General features: G+C 40.5%; 1 protein-coding gene across 3 annotated transcripts in view; it reads left to right on the forward strand.

Annotated features, from left to right (window-relative positions):
• The first annotated feature begins 79 nt into the window (after positions 1-79).
• The window catches only part of Togaram1 (TOG array regulator of axonemal microtubules 1), a 66,225-nt gene continuing 49,765 nt past the window's right edge, over positions 80-16,539 (forward strand). For 2 of the 3 annotated variants that reach the window (XM_028858997.1, XM_028859006.2), the window contains exon 1: positions 97-2,388. In XM_028858997.1, coding sequence (XP_028714830.1) covers positions 334-2,388 — 2,055 coding nt within the window. In that variant the 5' untranslated portion in view covers positions 97-333. Of the gene's footprint in view, positions 2,389-16,539 lie in introns of all 3 variants that reach the window. The other variant, XM_037210566.1, reaches the window with a different exon arrangement.

The following is a 16,539-nucleotide window of genomic DNA, read 5'->3' on the forward strand; positions in this document are numbered from 1 at the left end:
GGACTACATGACCCAGCATGCATCTCGGGATGTTAGTTTCCGGGTCAAGGGGAACCGAGCTGGGTGCATCACCATGGAAGCGCTCGGTTTGGTCACGTGGTGGCCCTGGTTACGCCGGGTGGCGGCTGTGGGGTCCCGGGCTCGGGCGGGGGCCATTTTGCCGGAGGCTGGCTCCGGGAGTTGAAGGCCCGAGCGGCCCGGCCGCTGACCCGAGCCGTTCCTTCCCATCCTCTGCACCTCGGGCCCCGGAGAAGGCGCTGGAAGGCTGGGCCTCATCCAGCCCTCCCAAGACGGCGATGGTTCCCTCCAGCCGTCGCTCCCTGACGACCCTCCATGGCGGCCGCGCCTTCCGAGCTGCTCCTGCCGCCGCCGCCCCTTGCCACCCTTGGTCCCTATCGCCCCCCGAGCCGCGGTCGTCCTTCCGCCCCAGGGACTGATGGTCGCCGAGCCGGGGGCACGATGAGAGGCGAGAAAAACTACTACTGCCGTGGGGCGGCCGGGGATCACGGCTCCTGCCCCTCGACGCCGTCGCCCCTGTCCTCGACCCTCCTGCTGCCGGCGGAGGCCGTCTCGAGTAGCTGGTCGGGGGCTGGGAGTGGGCTGTCGGGGGGAGACGAGGAGGAGACCCGGCTCCTTCAACTCCTGCGCGCCGCCCCGGATCCGTCCGAGGCGTTCCAGGCTTTGCAGGCTGCCTTGCCGCGGCGGGGCGGCCGGCTTGGCTTTCCCCGCCGCAAGGAAGCCTTGTACCGGGCGCTGGGCCGAGTGCTGGTGGAGGGTGGTAGTGATGAGAAGAGACTCTGCTTGCAGCTGCTGTCGGACGTCCTTCGGGGCCAGGGGGAGGCCGTGCAGCTGGAAGAGGCCTTTAGTTTAGCGCTTTTGCCTCAACTAGTCGTCTCGTTACGAGAAGATAATCCAGCCCTCCGCAAAGATGCGCTGCAGATCCTGCATATTTGTCTGAGGCGAAGTTCTGGGCAGGTACTGAGAACGCTTATACAAGGCCTGGAAAGTCCGGATGCCCGGCTTAGAGCTTCCACTGCGCTCTTGCTCCCTATCTTGCTTACTCCCGAGGATTTGTTGCTGGGCTTGGATCTCACGGAAGTAATCATCGCCCTGGCCCGAAAGCTTGGCGATCAGGAGATGGAAGAAGAATCTGAGGCAGCGTTCTCCACGCTTCAACAAATTGGAGAACGACTTGGTCAAGAGAGGTTTCAGTCCTACATCTCTCGTCTGCCCTCTGCTTTGAGGAGGCACTACAATCGCCGCCTGGAGTCCCAGTTTGGGAATCAGGTTCCTTATTATTTGGAGCTTGAAGCCTCTGGGTTTTCTGAAGACCCTGCCCCTTGTGTAGTGACTCTTTCCAACAGCAATCTTAAATTTGGGATTATTCCTCAGGAGCTGCATGCAAGGTTGCTGGATCAGGAAGACTATAAGAACAGGACTCAGGCTGTCGAAGAACTAAAACAGTTGCTGGGAAAATTTAACCCAAGCTCTACCCCTCATTCTAGTCTTGTTGGTTTCATTAGCTTACTGTATAATTTGTTAGACGATTCCAATTTCAAAGTGGTCCATGGCACGCTTCAAGTGCTGCATTTACTGGTCCTTCGCCTGGGAGAGCAGGTACAGCAGTACTTGGGACCCATTACAGCCGCCTCTGTGAAAGTGCTGGCCGACAACAAGTTGGTGATCAAGCAGGAGTACATGAAAATCTTTCTAAAGCTGATGAAGGAAGTAGGTCCTCAGCAGGTACTCTGTTTGCTCCTGGAAAATCTTAAGCATAAGCATTCCAGAGTAAGAGAGGAAGTAGTGAACATTTGCATCTGTTCCCTCCTGACCTATCCCAGTGAGGATTTCGACTTAGCCAAACTGTCTTTTGATCTTGCTCCAGCTCTGGTAGATAGCAAACGCAGGGTACGCCAGGCAGCTCTGGAAGCCTTTGCTGTCTTGGCTTCATCCATGGGCTCAGGTAAAACCAATGTCCTTTTTAAAGCTGTAGATACTGTTGAATTACAAGATAATGGGGATGGTGTGATGAATGCAGTGCAGGCCAGATTGGCCAGAAAAACTCTACCACGGCTAACAGAACAGGGGTTTGTGGAGTATGCAATACTCATGCCGTCTTCTGCCCAGGGGAGGTCAAGCCATTTGGCACATGGAGCAGATACAGACTGGCTTATGTCTGGTAATAGAACTCAGAGTGCACACTGTTATTGTGGTGACCACACGAGGGACAGCATGCAGCTGTATGGCTCCTACAGTCCAACCATCTGTACCCGAAGGGTATTAAGTGCTGGAAAAGGGAAAAACAAATTACCGTGGGAAAATGAGCAGCCTGGAGTCATTGGAGAAAACCAGACCTCCAATTCCAAGGACACTAAAGAGTCAGAGCAGGTATGCTGAATTTTCTTGAGTTGAAAATGAAATACTTTACAAAGAAAATTTTGAATTAAGTGCTATGTGGACATCCATTATAATGGTACGGGTTATGTAAGGTCATTTAATAGGGTTCCTTCTTGATTAAATTTGAGGTACAATGTGATACGGACAATAAATGGGTTTCAATTATGGCTTATTTGTTTTCATCATATCACTCATCTCAATCATACAACACCCAATACCTAGTAGGTACCAGACAAAGAATTAATTCCAGTTCCAAGTGGCTTCTGGAGAAAGTTACAAACTGGCAATTAACATGTTTGTTCAGTGCTAGAATAGAAATAAAGTGCTGAGGAATAATACCAAAGCTAGGAAAAATAATTCTACTAGAACAAATCAAAAAGCCTCCAAGGTTCTGATCTTTGAACTTAGATTCCTGTCCCTGAAAAGCTTTTATTTTAAAATTTACAAATCTGCATGTAAATTAGTACTCATGTACTTCATCTGTATTTGCCTGTTAACATCTTGCAATATTTGCTCCATATTTTATGAATCATTTGATAGTAAATAGCAAATATTTTGGATTTCATTCCTTAATATTTTGACATTTGTCTCCTAAAATAAGTTATAACCGTATTGCCGTGCTTCGGAATACTAATAGTAACTGAATAGTATATAGCTTTTATTTAAATTTCTCCATTTGTTCCCAAACTCTGTTTTATATTTTTTGCTTTACTTTTATCATCTAAGATCCAGTCATGGTTGTTGTAGCTATTGTCTTTTTATCTAGTATTATGTCCCTACTTGTTTGTGAGTTTGTATGTTTTTTCATGGCAGGCCCCCTTTCCTCTTGAAGGCTGAGTTAATTGTGAATTTATCTGATTGTTTCTGTATGATTAGACGGAAGATAAAAATTCTTAGCATATATTACCTAAGTAATGGATACAGCACATTGTGCTTGTCCTACCTTGAGTAACACCACTGACAAGATACATTATAAAGATTCTTTACTATAGATGTTGCATTGAGACCCTACAAATACCTCAACAATGTTTTACTCATTGTTTTTGACATCAGGTGAGTATTTTTACTTGTATCAGTTATTATATTGGTGGCTACAAAGAGTATAACTAGAGGCAAAAAGCATTTTGTATATATTTGTTGCTTAAAATTCTTTTCTATATGTAATTATATTTGTCTTTAATTTTTGCTCCTTAAAATCAAGTTGGTTTGGGTTTTTTTGTTTGTTTGTTTTTTGTTTTTCCCCAAGACAGGGTTTCTCTGTGTAACAGTCCTAGCTGCCCTGGAACTCCTTTTGTAGACCAGGCTGGCCTGGAACTCACAAAGATCCGCCTGCCTCTGCCTCCCAAGTGTTGGGATCAAAGGCATGTGCCACCACTGCCTGGCTTTGTTTTTTTAAAGATTTATTTGTTTATGTGTCTGTGTGAGTATGCTTTGTGTGTGTGTGTGTGTGTGTGTGTGTGTGTGTGTGTGTGTGTGTGTGTGTATACATGTGTGTACAAACCTGTGGAAGCCAGAGAGGGTGTCAGATTTGGTAGAGCTAGAGGAATTGTAGAATTCTGTGACTGGCCCTGTGTAGGTGCTGGGGACCAAATTCTGTCCCCTGTAAGAACAGCAAGAGCCCTGAACTGCTAAACATTCTTTCCAATCCCAAACTGTTGGGTTTTTTTTTTTTAAATTTATTTATAATTCAAAATTTTCCTGAAAATACATCTTTTCATGTAATATATTCTGATCATAGTTTCTCCTCCAACTCCTCCTAGATCCTCCTCACCTTCCCACCCATCCAAATCTCCAGTCTTTCTTGCATTAGAAGATGAACAGGCAACTAAAAAACAAATGACAATCCAGAATAGGACAAAATAAACAAACAGAAAAAAAGAGCTGAAGAAAAAGCACAAGAAACACTCAGACACACAGAAATCCCATAAAAACAGAAAATCAGAAATATAATATATAAGCAAAACATCTGTAAGGTTTTTTAAAAAAATGTCCAGCAAAGCATAATGGGACAAAACTCTCCAAAACTACATTTAGTTCATTTAGTGTTAGCCATCAAATTAAGTTTTTTGATACTGAATTACATGTTTGACCAATGGCTGTCTTCTGTGATCTTTGAGCATGACTAGTGTTTGAGTATTTCCTTAAGCTACAATAGTAAGACTTAGCTGGTATTTTTCTTGTTTCACAGTGGGATCAGCTGGGTTTTTGTTTGTTTGTTTGTTTGTTTTGTTTTATTTCCTATAGGATCCTAATCTTGGCAATATAGTAGAGTAATATTTTAAAACCAAATTCTGTTTTCACTCATTGCTAATTTTTGCTGTTGCAGATCATCCCTTGCAGTGGACAGAACCAAGAAGATCTTTTTTCAAATAAGTTCCTATGAGTAATTCCAATTGAATTGGGCAGTGCAGGTTCTTTGCTGTTTTCTTTTATTCCAATATTTGGTCTCCTTTCTTTTGTAACAAAAGCCTAGCTTCCAACATCATTGTAGATAAAGTTCCAAGTTTCTTTGTAGTTCTTTTTGTTTTTGTTTTTTTCCCCTGAGACAGTCTCACCTTGTAGCTCTGGCTATCTTGGAACTCACTATATAGACCAGGCTATCATTGAACTCACAAAGATCCACCTCCTGAGTTCTGGCATTAAAGACGTGTGCCATTATGTCCAGCTCCATAGTTACTTTTGTATTTTGAATTATCACACAGCTTTATTAAGACTTTTGCTGTGGAATGTTGTTCTGTGTGCTGTTGAATATGTGTTGCTCTGATTGGTTGATAAATAAAACACTGATTGGCCAGTAGCCAGGCAGGAAGTATGGGCTGGGTAAACAGATGAGAATTCTGGGACAAGGAAGGGTTGAGTCAGGAGTTGCCAACCAGACACAGAGGAAGAAAGATGACAAGGCAGAAAAGATACCAAGCAATATGGCTAGACATAGTTAAGAATTATGGGTTAATTTAAGTGTAAGAGCTAGTCAGTAATAAGCCTGAGCTAATGGCCAAGCAGTTATAATTAATATAAGCCTGTGTGCTTACTTGGGGGACACGAGTGGGAGATTCATCCCGACTGTGGGACCAGGCAGGACACAGGAAAACTTCCAGCTACAGACTTTTCAAAGGGTTGGTGATGTAGCTCAGTGGCAGAGTGTTTCCTTGACCTGCATTGGCTCCTCCAGCACCACAATAATGAAATAAAAGGAAAAACCTAACAACCAACAAAAATTTTGAATAAACTGATTTTTTGGCAGGGCAAATACAGATGCTCCTTATGATGGATTTATACCCCAGTAAACTCACCATAACTTGAAAATGTCATAAGTCAAAACACATTTATTAAACCTGGCCTATCAAACATCATAGCTTAACAGCCTGATATACTGTAAAGAAGAGGTTATTTCTGCTTATGACCCTGGGGCTGAGTACTGCTCAGCATTGCAAAGAAGGATCAAAATTCAAAGTACCATTTATAATGAGTACATATTGCTTTTGCACCACCATAAAATAAAGTGAGGGATTTACAGTATATACAATGCATTTTCACATTTAGACTTTGTGTAGTAATACTGACACAGATGAAACTGACTTCTAAGTATTCTAATTTCTCACTAATTTCTTCTCATTCCAAAGGCTTGTATTTAGCTATTTATTTCTTGTGGTGCTGGGATTGAATCTAGGGCCTTAACGTACTAGGTAAGCACTCTGTTAGGCTATATCTCCAGTTCCATCTTTTTTACTTGTTTGATTTTTGTACTGAGGATTGAGCCATCCAGGGTTTGTACTTGCTAGGTCAGTACTCTGTCACTAAGCCAATTTTCTGGCCCTCCAATTCTAAAATGTATAGGTTGTTTTGGAAATAGTTTTCAGATTTATATAGTCTGTTTATATGATTATTGCCATGTAATTGTAAACATTAACTGGCCATAGTTGATTTTCTGTAAGGATTATTATTAAGACTGCTTGTTCTGTGACGAAGATGTTTAGTGGGTATATTAAGATTCTGTTCTCGCTGGGCATGGTGGCACATACATGTAATCCTAGCATTTGGAAGGTGAGGCAGGTGGTTGAGGTGTTGGAAAGCATCTTTAGCTAATTAGTGAGTTGGAGGCCAACCAAAGCTACATAACACACTATATCAAAATAAAGTAACAATAATAATAGTAATAATAATAATAATAATAAAAATAAAAGGTTATGGTGCTAACCATAAAAACAGGAATCAGAAAATAAGTGCATTTCTAAATGCCAGTTTGGATTAATTTTCACTGAAAGCTTCTGTGGTGAAACTGAAATTTTCCATAGAAATCAACTTGTAAATATGTACTCAGAAATGCTTGTAGAAATATACTATAAGTTATCTAGAATGAGGGCATGGACTAAATAGATGCACATTTGAAAATGTGCAGCTTTAAAGAGGTGTGTATGTGTATTCTTGTTCCTGTTTGGTTTTTAGAGCAGATCTGGGATGATAGCCCCACTAAGTGAAAAGTGCAAGTGGTTGTGAATTTCCTGCCCACACACTCAAATAGCCTGCTACAGAACTTCAAGCACACCATCGGTAGCACATGATGATGGTCGAGTCAGTGAAACCACAGTAAGAAGAACCCAAAAGTTCATCCTGTAATAGGCTCCACCCCTGCCTTCTGTGGGGTTTTGGCAAGTGTCTATCTGTGTGCATGAGAGTCACCATTGTGGTCACATAAGAATAGCTAACTGCCACACATCCTCCTCTGTGCTGTGAATGCTTATCCCTCCTCCCCGCTCCATCCCTTGGCAAACACATTCTGTATTTCCACACTTTTGTCTTGTTCTGCGTTTCCTGAAATTGCAGTCATACAGCATATGTGCCAGCCTCTTAAATGATGTAGGAAGTAGGCCTTGTGTGTCTGCCTTCTAAGTAAGATTATAGAAAATTGACATGATTTCTTCGGCTCGTGTTGAATAGATTCCATTAATGAACACAGCTGAGCATTGTGCTTTCTGTTCTAGAAGGTGATTGTTTATTCAGTGAATTCAGAGGTAGACCTGGTCAGATTATCTGTTTCATCCTAATATTGATGTGATATATGTGCTTTTCTTTTATTTCTGCTATTAGAAAGTGTGTCTTCTATTTTTAGCCTAAATAAAGCTTATCAGTGTTACTGATCTTTTCAAAAAGCCAGCTTTGGTTTTGTAAAGTGTCCCTCTTTATTTCCCGTTTTCATTGATTTCTATGCTAATTTTTTTATTACTTTTTTCCTCTGCTTGCTTTCAGTCTGACTTGTTCTTTTTCTTGTTTACATTTTACTTATGTATTGGAGGGAAGTGGGGAGCATTTGTGTCATAGCACCTGTAAGGAAGTCACAGGGTAACCTGAGGGAGTTGGTTCTCTCCTCGAGCCATGTGGGTTGTAGGACTGAACTCTGGTCATCAGGTGTAGCTGCAGTGCCCTTACCTGAGGAGCCATCTTTCTGGCCCAACAACTTCGGTTGTTTAATAATGGAAACAATTTTGCCATTCCAGAACCATCTTTATCTAATTTGAAATTTGTTTAAATTTCATTTAAAATGTCTTCTTGGACTTATGTGTAATTTACAAGTATATTACTTAATTTCCAATTACTGGGCTGTGTGTGTGTGTGTGTGTGTGTGTGTGTGTGTGTTGTGTTTGTGTTGTTGATTTCTAGCTTAATGTCTTTGCAGTTTGAGAACAGATACTGTCTTGTCATGTTCTTTTAAATTTCTTAGTGTGTTTCCTGGCCTTGAACATGTCCTCTCTTTCTGTTTGTGTGTATGTGCACAAAAGTGTGCTTCCTCAAGTGTGAGTGTGTGGAGGTCAGAGTTGATCTTGAGTGGCTTCCTCTATAGATATCTACCTTCTGTATTGAGGTAGGGTTTCTTAATGAACCTGAAGCGCAAGGATTCTTAAGCAAGCCCCAGTGATCATCCTGTTTCTGCCCTGTTAAGGAATATTATTTTAAGGTGTGTTACTTTTGTTTATGTTGCATTTGTTTAACTCTGTGAAGCTGTGTTACTGTGCCTGTCTAAAACACCTGATGGTCTAATTAAGAGCTGACTGGCCAGTGGTGAGGCACGAGAAAGGATAGGCAGGGCTGGCAGGCAGAGAGAATTAATAGGAGAAATCTGGGAAGAGGAGAGGGAAGAAGTAACAGAGAAGGAGGTCAGCCACACAGCCACCCATCCAGCCAGGGAGCAAGAAAAAAAGAAAGGTATACAAGAATAGAGAAAGATAAAAGCCCAGAGGCAAAAGGTAGACAGGGTAATTTAAAGTTAAGGAAAGCTGGCTAGACACAAACCAAGCTAAGACTGGCCATTTATAATCAAGAATAAGTCTCCGTGTGATTTATTTGGGAGCTGGGTGGTGGGCCCCCCAAAAGAGCAAAAACAATTGACCACACTGCCCCACCCACTTCTTACTAGGGTTCCAAACACTGGATCCATCAGGAGATCTGAACTCTGTTTCTCATTGCTTATGCATCAAGTACCTTACCTTCTAGCTATCCTCAGAGTATTGTCTTATGTTGATGAATGTCCCATGTGAGCTTGAGAATAATACCTAGTCTGTTGCTAAATAAAATTATCTATAGCTGTTAATTATATCCAGTTCATTCATGATGTTAAGTTCAGTTTCCTTTCTGTTTTTCTCCATATGGATTTGTTGATTTCTGATACAGGGGTGATCAAGTCTCTGACTATAATAGTGGATTCATTTATTTCTTCTTGCAGTTCTGTTTGGATTTCCATCACATAACTTGACACTATGTTATTAAAGATGATTTTATTTTCTTGGAGTATTGATCCCTTTATCCTTTTTGGCTAATAATTTTTTTGCTCTGAAGGTCACTGTAGTTGGAAGCTTTCCTGTCCTGACCTCCCACTCCTCATCCCGGTAGCTGCTTCAAAATTACCACACAGAGACTTAATATTATTCATAAATGCTCAGCCAATAGCTCAGGCTTGTTACTAGCTAACTCTTACATTTAAATTAACCCACATTTCTATTTATGCTTTGCTGTGTGGCTCGTGGCTTGTTACCTCAATTTTCTTCATGTCCTGCTTGCTCAGCAGCTGGCTGGCTGGTGTTTCCTCTGACCCCACCTTCTTCCCAGAGTCCTCTGTTTCTGGCTGTCTCACCTATACTTCCTGCCTGGCTACTGGCCTGTCAGCTTTTTATTAACCAATGAGAGTAATACATATTCACAGTGTAGAGAAGGATTATTCCACACAGTTCACTCTATCTAAAATTAGTACAGTCATGTCTGATTTCCTTGTTTTTGAATTTTATTTGTATGAGTATTTTGCCTTTATGCGTGTCTATCACATGCATACAGTGCTCCTGGGGGCCAGAAGAGGGTGTTGTTGGATCCTCTGAGCCTGGAGTTATAGACAGTGAGCTGCCAGGTAGATGTTGGGAATTTAACCCCTGTCCTCTGGAAGAGCAGCCAGTCAGTCAGTGCCCTTAGCTGCTGAGCCATCTTTCCAGCCCCATGGCTGCTTTCTTTTCATTCATATTAGCATGATATATCTTTATCCTTTTACTTAATGTATGTCCATTAGTATATTTAAAGTTGCTTTCTTGTAGAAAATATTTAGGGTTGGGTATTGCTTTTTGTTTTACTCAGACAACTTTTCAAATGTCTTTCTTTTGTATGAGTATGGTATATATCTGTGCTATATGCTGTGTATGTATGCAGAAGGTATCTGTTAGCCTACTCTATCACTCTGCCTCATTCCCTTCAGACAGAGTCTCTCAATGAACCTGGAGCTAGGCTGACAGCCAGCCGTCTTCAGAGATTCTCCTTTCTCTGTCCCTGACAGCACTGGGGTTACCAGTATATGTTTCATCATGCTCTGCTTTTTTTAAAAATGTGTGTTCTGGAGATTTAAACTCAGGACCTCCTGCTTGCACATAAATGTTCTTAACTGCTGAGCCATCTCCATAGTCCATCTTGTGTTTTAATTGGTATAGATTAAACCATTAATACTTAATATGATGGATTAGTGTATATCATATGTTGTATTTATTGCTTCTCTTTTTTATTTCTATCGTCTTTTGTAGATTTAACTTGAGAATTGTTATGATTCTGTTTTCTCCTTTTTCGTAGTAAATCAATTGCTCCTCTATTTTTCTATTTTGTAGTTGCCTTAGGGTTTGCAGTATGCATTTACATATCTACAGGCATGGTAAATAGAAACATTGATACTATTGTTTTGAGTTGTTCTTAGAGCAATCAAGAACAAGAAAAATAGGAGCTGAAGATATGGGTCAATGCTTAAAAGCACTTGCCACTCTTTCAGAAGACCTGGGTTCAATTCCCAACACCCACATGGTGGCTGGCTCACAACCATCTGTAAAACCCTCTTTTGGCCTCTCTGGACACCAGACACATACATGGTGAATAGATACACATGCAGGCAAAACACCCACACACATAAAATAAAAATTTTAAAAAAAGAATAAGAGAAATTTTATTATACCTCTTTAATGTTTCTCTAGTGCACTTGTGTGTGTGTGTGTGTGTGTGTCTGTGTCTGTGTCTGTGTCTACTTCTCTCTCTCCATCTCTCCCATCTTTCTTTGTGTGTGTGTGTGTGTGTGTGTGTATGTTTGTGTGTAAAGGACTTTGACCTATTTGATTTTCTTTTTATATTAAGAACTATTAATTTGTTGTAAGAAACAGAAGAAAATGAACAAGCATTAGAACAAGGCAAGGTCTTACTGGAAATTTGCCTCAGTTTCTGTTTGTCTGTGGATGTCTTTTTGTCCTTCATTTCTGTGGGTCACTTCCCAAGATTCAGAGTTCTAGGTTTGGTTTTCCTTTGTACTTGATTTCACTCCTGTTCTTCTCACTTCCTCACTCTCTGAGGAGTCAGGTGTGATTGTTACCTTTGGTCTGTGTAAATCAAGTGTTTTTTCTCTTCTTTGCCTCCTGCATTGTTCTTTGTCTTTGATTTTCGGCACCTGGAGAATGGAATGCTTACACATAGTTTCTGTGACATTTATTTGCACTGGTGCTCTATGAGCTTTCTGGACTTGTGGTTTGGTTTCTGACTATAATGTGGGGACATTCTTGGCCATTATTGCCTCCAATATTTTCCCACTTTGCTCTCTTTTTTTACATGTATGTTTCTCCTTTTATAGTTTCCCACAGTTTTGCATAATCTGTATGTTCTTTTTTCAGTCTTTTTTTCCTCTTACAGTGTTTTTTTCATTTTAGAAGTTCCTATTGTACAGACCATGTATAGACTAAAGCACACACTGAAGGCATTCCCACTTACTCTTTCGAGGCTTTTTATCTTACTTTCTTCACTTTCTCACAATTACCAAATTTCAGCTACCAAACTAACATGTTCTTGCATTTCTGTCTGCTTTTTCCTGTATAGCCTCTTACATATTTTAGTTGTTTTTTTTTTTTTTTAATCATGGCCTAATTATTCCAGCCTTGTTGCCATATTTGATGCTGGTTCTAATGCTTGTTCATTTTCTTCTAACTGTGGTTTTTGTTACTAGGTTTGGTTTGGCTTAGTTTGGTTTTTATTTTTATTTTTGTTTTTTAGTATGCCTTGTAAGTTTTGGTTGAGAGTTGACTGTGGTGTACTAGAGAAAAAGTAAATGGTAAACAGGTGTTAAAATGTGGGGGAAGGGTTCCATAGTCCTATAATTCGGATTCCATGATACCTGTGATTCTGTGATTCACTTATGCCTTCAGCCTTCCGGCCCACTTGGGTAGCACAAGATGACTAGGGGGAACTGTAACTGACCATTTCCCTTTAATTGGACCCTTAGGTTCTGGTGGAACGTCAGCAGATCAGGCTTTGCTTGAAAGGAAAAGCATCTCCTCAGGGCAGGCCTTGTCAAGCATAGAAAAGCTCTGTATATTTCAAAATAATTGGTCACATTTTCTCTTTCCTTGCCAGAAACATTAAACTTTTCCCTTCACCATTCAGTGTGAAGTCATGATAGTTCCTGGAGGTAAACTGGGAGAAGAGAGGGACTCCCCTGTGACTCGCTCCGCCCCTAGAGCTTTAGCTTTCCCAGTTGTTAGCACTGAGTCTCTAGCAATTCGTTAATTAACAGTTCCTTTCCCTGTCCTACCTCTGTCTGCCTTAGAGCTTTCTGCTTAGAAGTTCTGCCTGTCACTTGTAGTTCTGAGTAGGTATCTATATGTTGCAATTTGACTTGTAGTGAACATCTCTGGTGGATATAAAAAAAAAAGTTTGCTAAAACTTACATGTTTTGAATGGTGTTAGAATTTCTCATTTCCTTACACACTGGGGTATAAATCAGTCTCTCTCTCTCTCTCTCTCTCTCTCTCTCTCTCTCTCTCTTTCTCTCTCTCTCTCTCTGTGTGTGTGTGTGTGTGTGTGTGTGTGTGTGTATACACATGCTTTTGTTGGATGTCTGTTTGTAGTACTGGTGATTGTACTTAGCATCTCATACACATGGTAGGCAAATGTTCTACTCTGGTCTGTACCCTCAGCCCTCCTTGACACTGTATCAATTTTCACTTTTAATGATGTACTTACAAAGTTTAAAGTCAACCACTATTACTTCATTACTTTAGTAACTTAGTTCCTATTGTATTTCTTTTTTGGTTTTTTCAAGATGGGGTTTCTCTGTGTAGTTTTGGTGCCTGTCCTGGATCTCACTCTGTAGACCAGGCTGGCCTGGAACTCACAGAGAATCATCTGGCTCTGCCTCCCGAGTGCTGGGATTAAAAGTGTGTGCCACCGCTGCCTAGAAAATATTTCTCTTAAAAAAAAAAAAATAGATACAGTTTCTATTCTAATCTGTAATAGAATTAGCTTAAGTTGTAAATCTCAAGGCATTCATGAAAGTAAAAGTTTGAATAAATTTCCAAAAGCCAGCTGGGCGGTGGTGGTGCACGCCTTTAATCCCAGCACTCAGGAGGCAGAGCCAGGTGGATCTCTGTAAGTTCGAGGCCAGCCTGGGCTACCAAGTGAGTTCCAGGAAAGGCGCAAAGCTACACAGAGAAACCCTGTCTCAAAAAACCAAAAAAAAAAAAAAAAAAAATTTCCAAAAGCCATTAATGCATTAATGATTACTCATTATAAATGTAACGTGTGTGTGTGTGTGTGTGTGTGTGTGTGTGTGTGTGTGTGTGTGTATCCTGGTTGTCATTAAAGCTACTTTTGTGCTTAATAAATGCTCTTTAAATGTGGTCATTTGATGAGTGTTTATTTAGCTCTTTTTAATATACCAATCAATCATTAATGATGTGATAAGACACCATGACCAAAATATTGTAATTATAATTTAATTTAAAAATTTTAAAAGACCATTTAGATACTCATTGAAGTACTTTAGTATAAGCTGGGTTTTATTTGTTCGTTTTGTTTTGTTTAAATGAAGATTAGCAAGTGTCAAGAATCAACAAGCAAAGGATGAACGCAAGAAATATTCTTAAGGATATAATGATAAATTGCTGAAATAAAAATGGAGTAAGGATGGCAATAGCTCTACAGTTGAACAGGATGGACTAAAGGCATGTTAGACCTGTGAATGGCCATAGATAGCCTAAAAGCAGGACAGTAATGTTGGGAAATTGACTTCTGGTGAAGGAGGACAGCCTATACTAGTTATGTTCTAGACTACTAGGAAGCAGGAAAAGAGCTAGAACTGTGGTCTGAAGGTCATGTGGTGAGACTGTCACTGAAACAGAGCTGGTGGTTCTGTAAGAGAGGCATACAGAGTAACAGAGTGCTTAAGACTGTGTCAGGTGCTTTTCTGTTGCAGTGATAAAACACCAGGACCAACGACAACAGTGTATTTAGGCTTACAGTTACAGAAGGAGAGTCCATAATGGTAGGGGAGGCACGGAGGCAGGCTGCCAGAGCAGAACGCTGAAAGACCACATCTTTAACAATAAAGCATAAAATAGAGAACACAAACTGGAATGAAATCGTACCTTTCCCCTTAAAAAATACTTCTTAGCCAGGCGGTGGTGGCGGCGCACGCCTTTAATCCCAGCACTCGAGAGGCAGAGGCAGGAGGATCTCTGTGAGTTCGAGGCCAGCCTGGGCTACCAAGTGAGTTCCAGGAAAAGGCGCAAAGCTACACAGAGAAACCCTGTCTCGAAAAACCAAAAAAAAAAAAACAAAAACATACTTCTTCCAGCAAGGCCATACCTCCTAAGCATCCCCCAAAGACCCACACCAACGGGGCCTCGTTCAAACCACTACAAAGATCAAATCTTGCTATATAGAACCTCATTTAAGGAGTAATGATAGATAAAACTGATAAGATAAAGCAAACATATACCTCAAAGCTGAAAGAGAAACAACATGGTTCTAGAGCAAAGTGGCAAGACAGACTTAAGGAATGAGCCATACTGTTATGTGTACCACAGTCGGAAGCACATGAAAATTGAAGAGCAGGGTTTGTTTTTACATATTGCACTCTACTCCTTATATTTCAGACGTACTTTTAATTCTATCTTTCTTTAATATCTCTTATTCCTTTTTTGTTGTTGTTGCTATTGTTGTTTTTCGAGATAGGGTTCCTCTCTGTAACAGCCCTGACTGTCCTGGATCTCGCTCTGTAGACCAAGCTGGCTGAACTCACAGAGAGCTGCCTGCCTTTGCATGATGTGCACCACCATTGCCCAGCTCCTAGATTCTTATATAAAAATTGTATGTATTCACATAGAAAATTTGGAAAATAGGAAGAAAAAGAAAAATTAAAATTTTTTCACAATTTTACCATTGAAAGAGATTTACATGTAGTCAATATTTTAGGGTTGTTGTTTGTTTGTTTGTTTTTCCAGACAGGGTTTCTCTGTGAAACAATTCTGACTTCTCTGTGAAACAATTCTGACTGTCCTGGAACTTGCTCTGTAGCCCAGGCTGGCCTTGAACACACAGAGATCCACCTGGCTCTGCCTCCCAAGTGTTGGGATTAAAGGCGTGCACCACCAGTGCCCAGCAATATTTTGTTCTCATTTTAATTTATATATAAAGGTTCAGGTCTTATTTCCATAAATGAAAGTGTCCTCGTTTAAAAAATATGTATGAATGTTTTGCCTGTACCTACGTATGTGCATGTGTGGTTTCTCAGCAGAGGTAAACAGAGGGTGCTGGAACTGGACTGAAAGATAGTTATGAGCTGCCATATGTGTGCTGGGAACCAAATCCAGGTCCTCTGGTACAGCAGCAAGTACATTAACCATTAAGATACCTCCAACCCCTAAAGTGTGCCACCTTTCATGTACTTTATTATGAACATTTTTTTTTTTTTTTGAGCTAAGGACCGAACCCAGGGCCTTGTGCTTGCTAGGCAAGCGCTCTACCACTGAGCTAAATCCCCAACCTCTATGAACATTTTTTTAACATCAAATAATATAGTAGGAGTTTAGTCGCTATGAATAATAGTACATATAATGTCATAGTCTGTTTAACTGATCTTTTTTCCAGAATTTAGACTTTAAAATTTTATTTTTATTTCAAGAATTCAGTGAATTACTTTTTTCGTTTTTAGTTTTTTAGTGAATTATATTTGTGCCTTGATATATAGACTTATAATAACTTTCTTGTTATAGTCTAACTTGACATCATCATTATGTAGTTACTGATGATTTTATCAAAATAGAAAATTTAGATATTTAAAGGTCATTTTGACATGGAAAAGAGCCTTTTCATATAGCATAGGAAGGAGAGTAGAGTTAAAAGCGTGTGAAATGAATACTGAGGAAACAGGCTGTTAGCCTTGAGCAAGCATCTGTCTTTTTGATCATGTTCCAAGACAAGTGGGAGTTTATAGACTGCTCTTTAAAGCACTACCTTTTAATAGCATTGCTATTCTTTCTGATATTAACATAAATGAGTCATGATGTCTTTCTCCTTGGTAATGGCAGGACAATATGATGGTAGGAACTGTTTTTGTTTTGATTTTTAAACACTATTTCATTTTAATCTTGTTTCCTTTAAAAAATATTACATTTGGGGGCTGGAGAGATAGCTCAGTGGTTAAGAGTACTGGCTGCTCTTCTAGAGGTCCCGAGTTCAGTTCCCAGCATCCACATGGTAGCTCACAACCATCTGTAATGAGATCTGGTGCCCTCTTCTGGCCTGCAGGGACACATGTGGACAGAACACTATATACATAATAAATAAATAAATAAAGCCGGGCAG

The sequence above is a fragment of the Peromyscus leucopus genome, chromosome 14, assembly GCF_004664715.2.
Source record: "Peromyscus leucopus breed LL Stock chromosome 14, UCI_PerLeu_2.1, whole genome shotgun sequence".
Lineage (NCBI taxonomy): Eukaryota > Metazoa > Chordata > Mammalia > Rodentia > Cricetidae > Peromyscus > Peromyscus leucopus.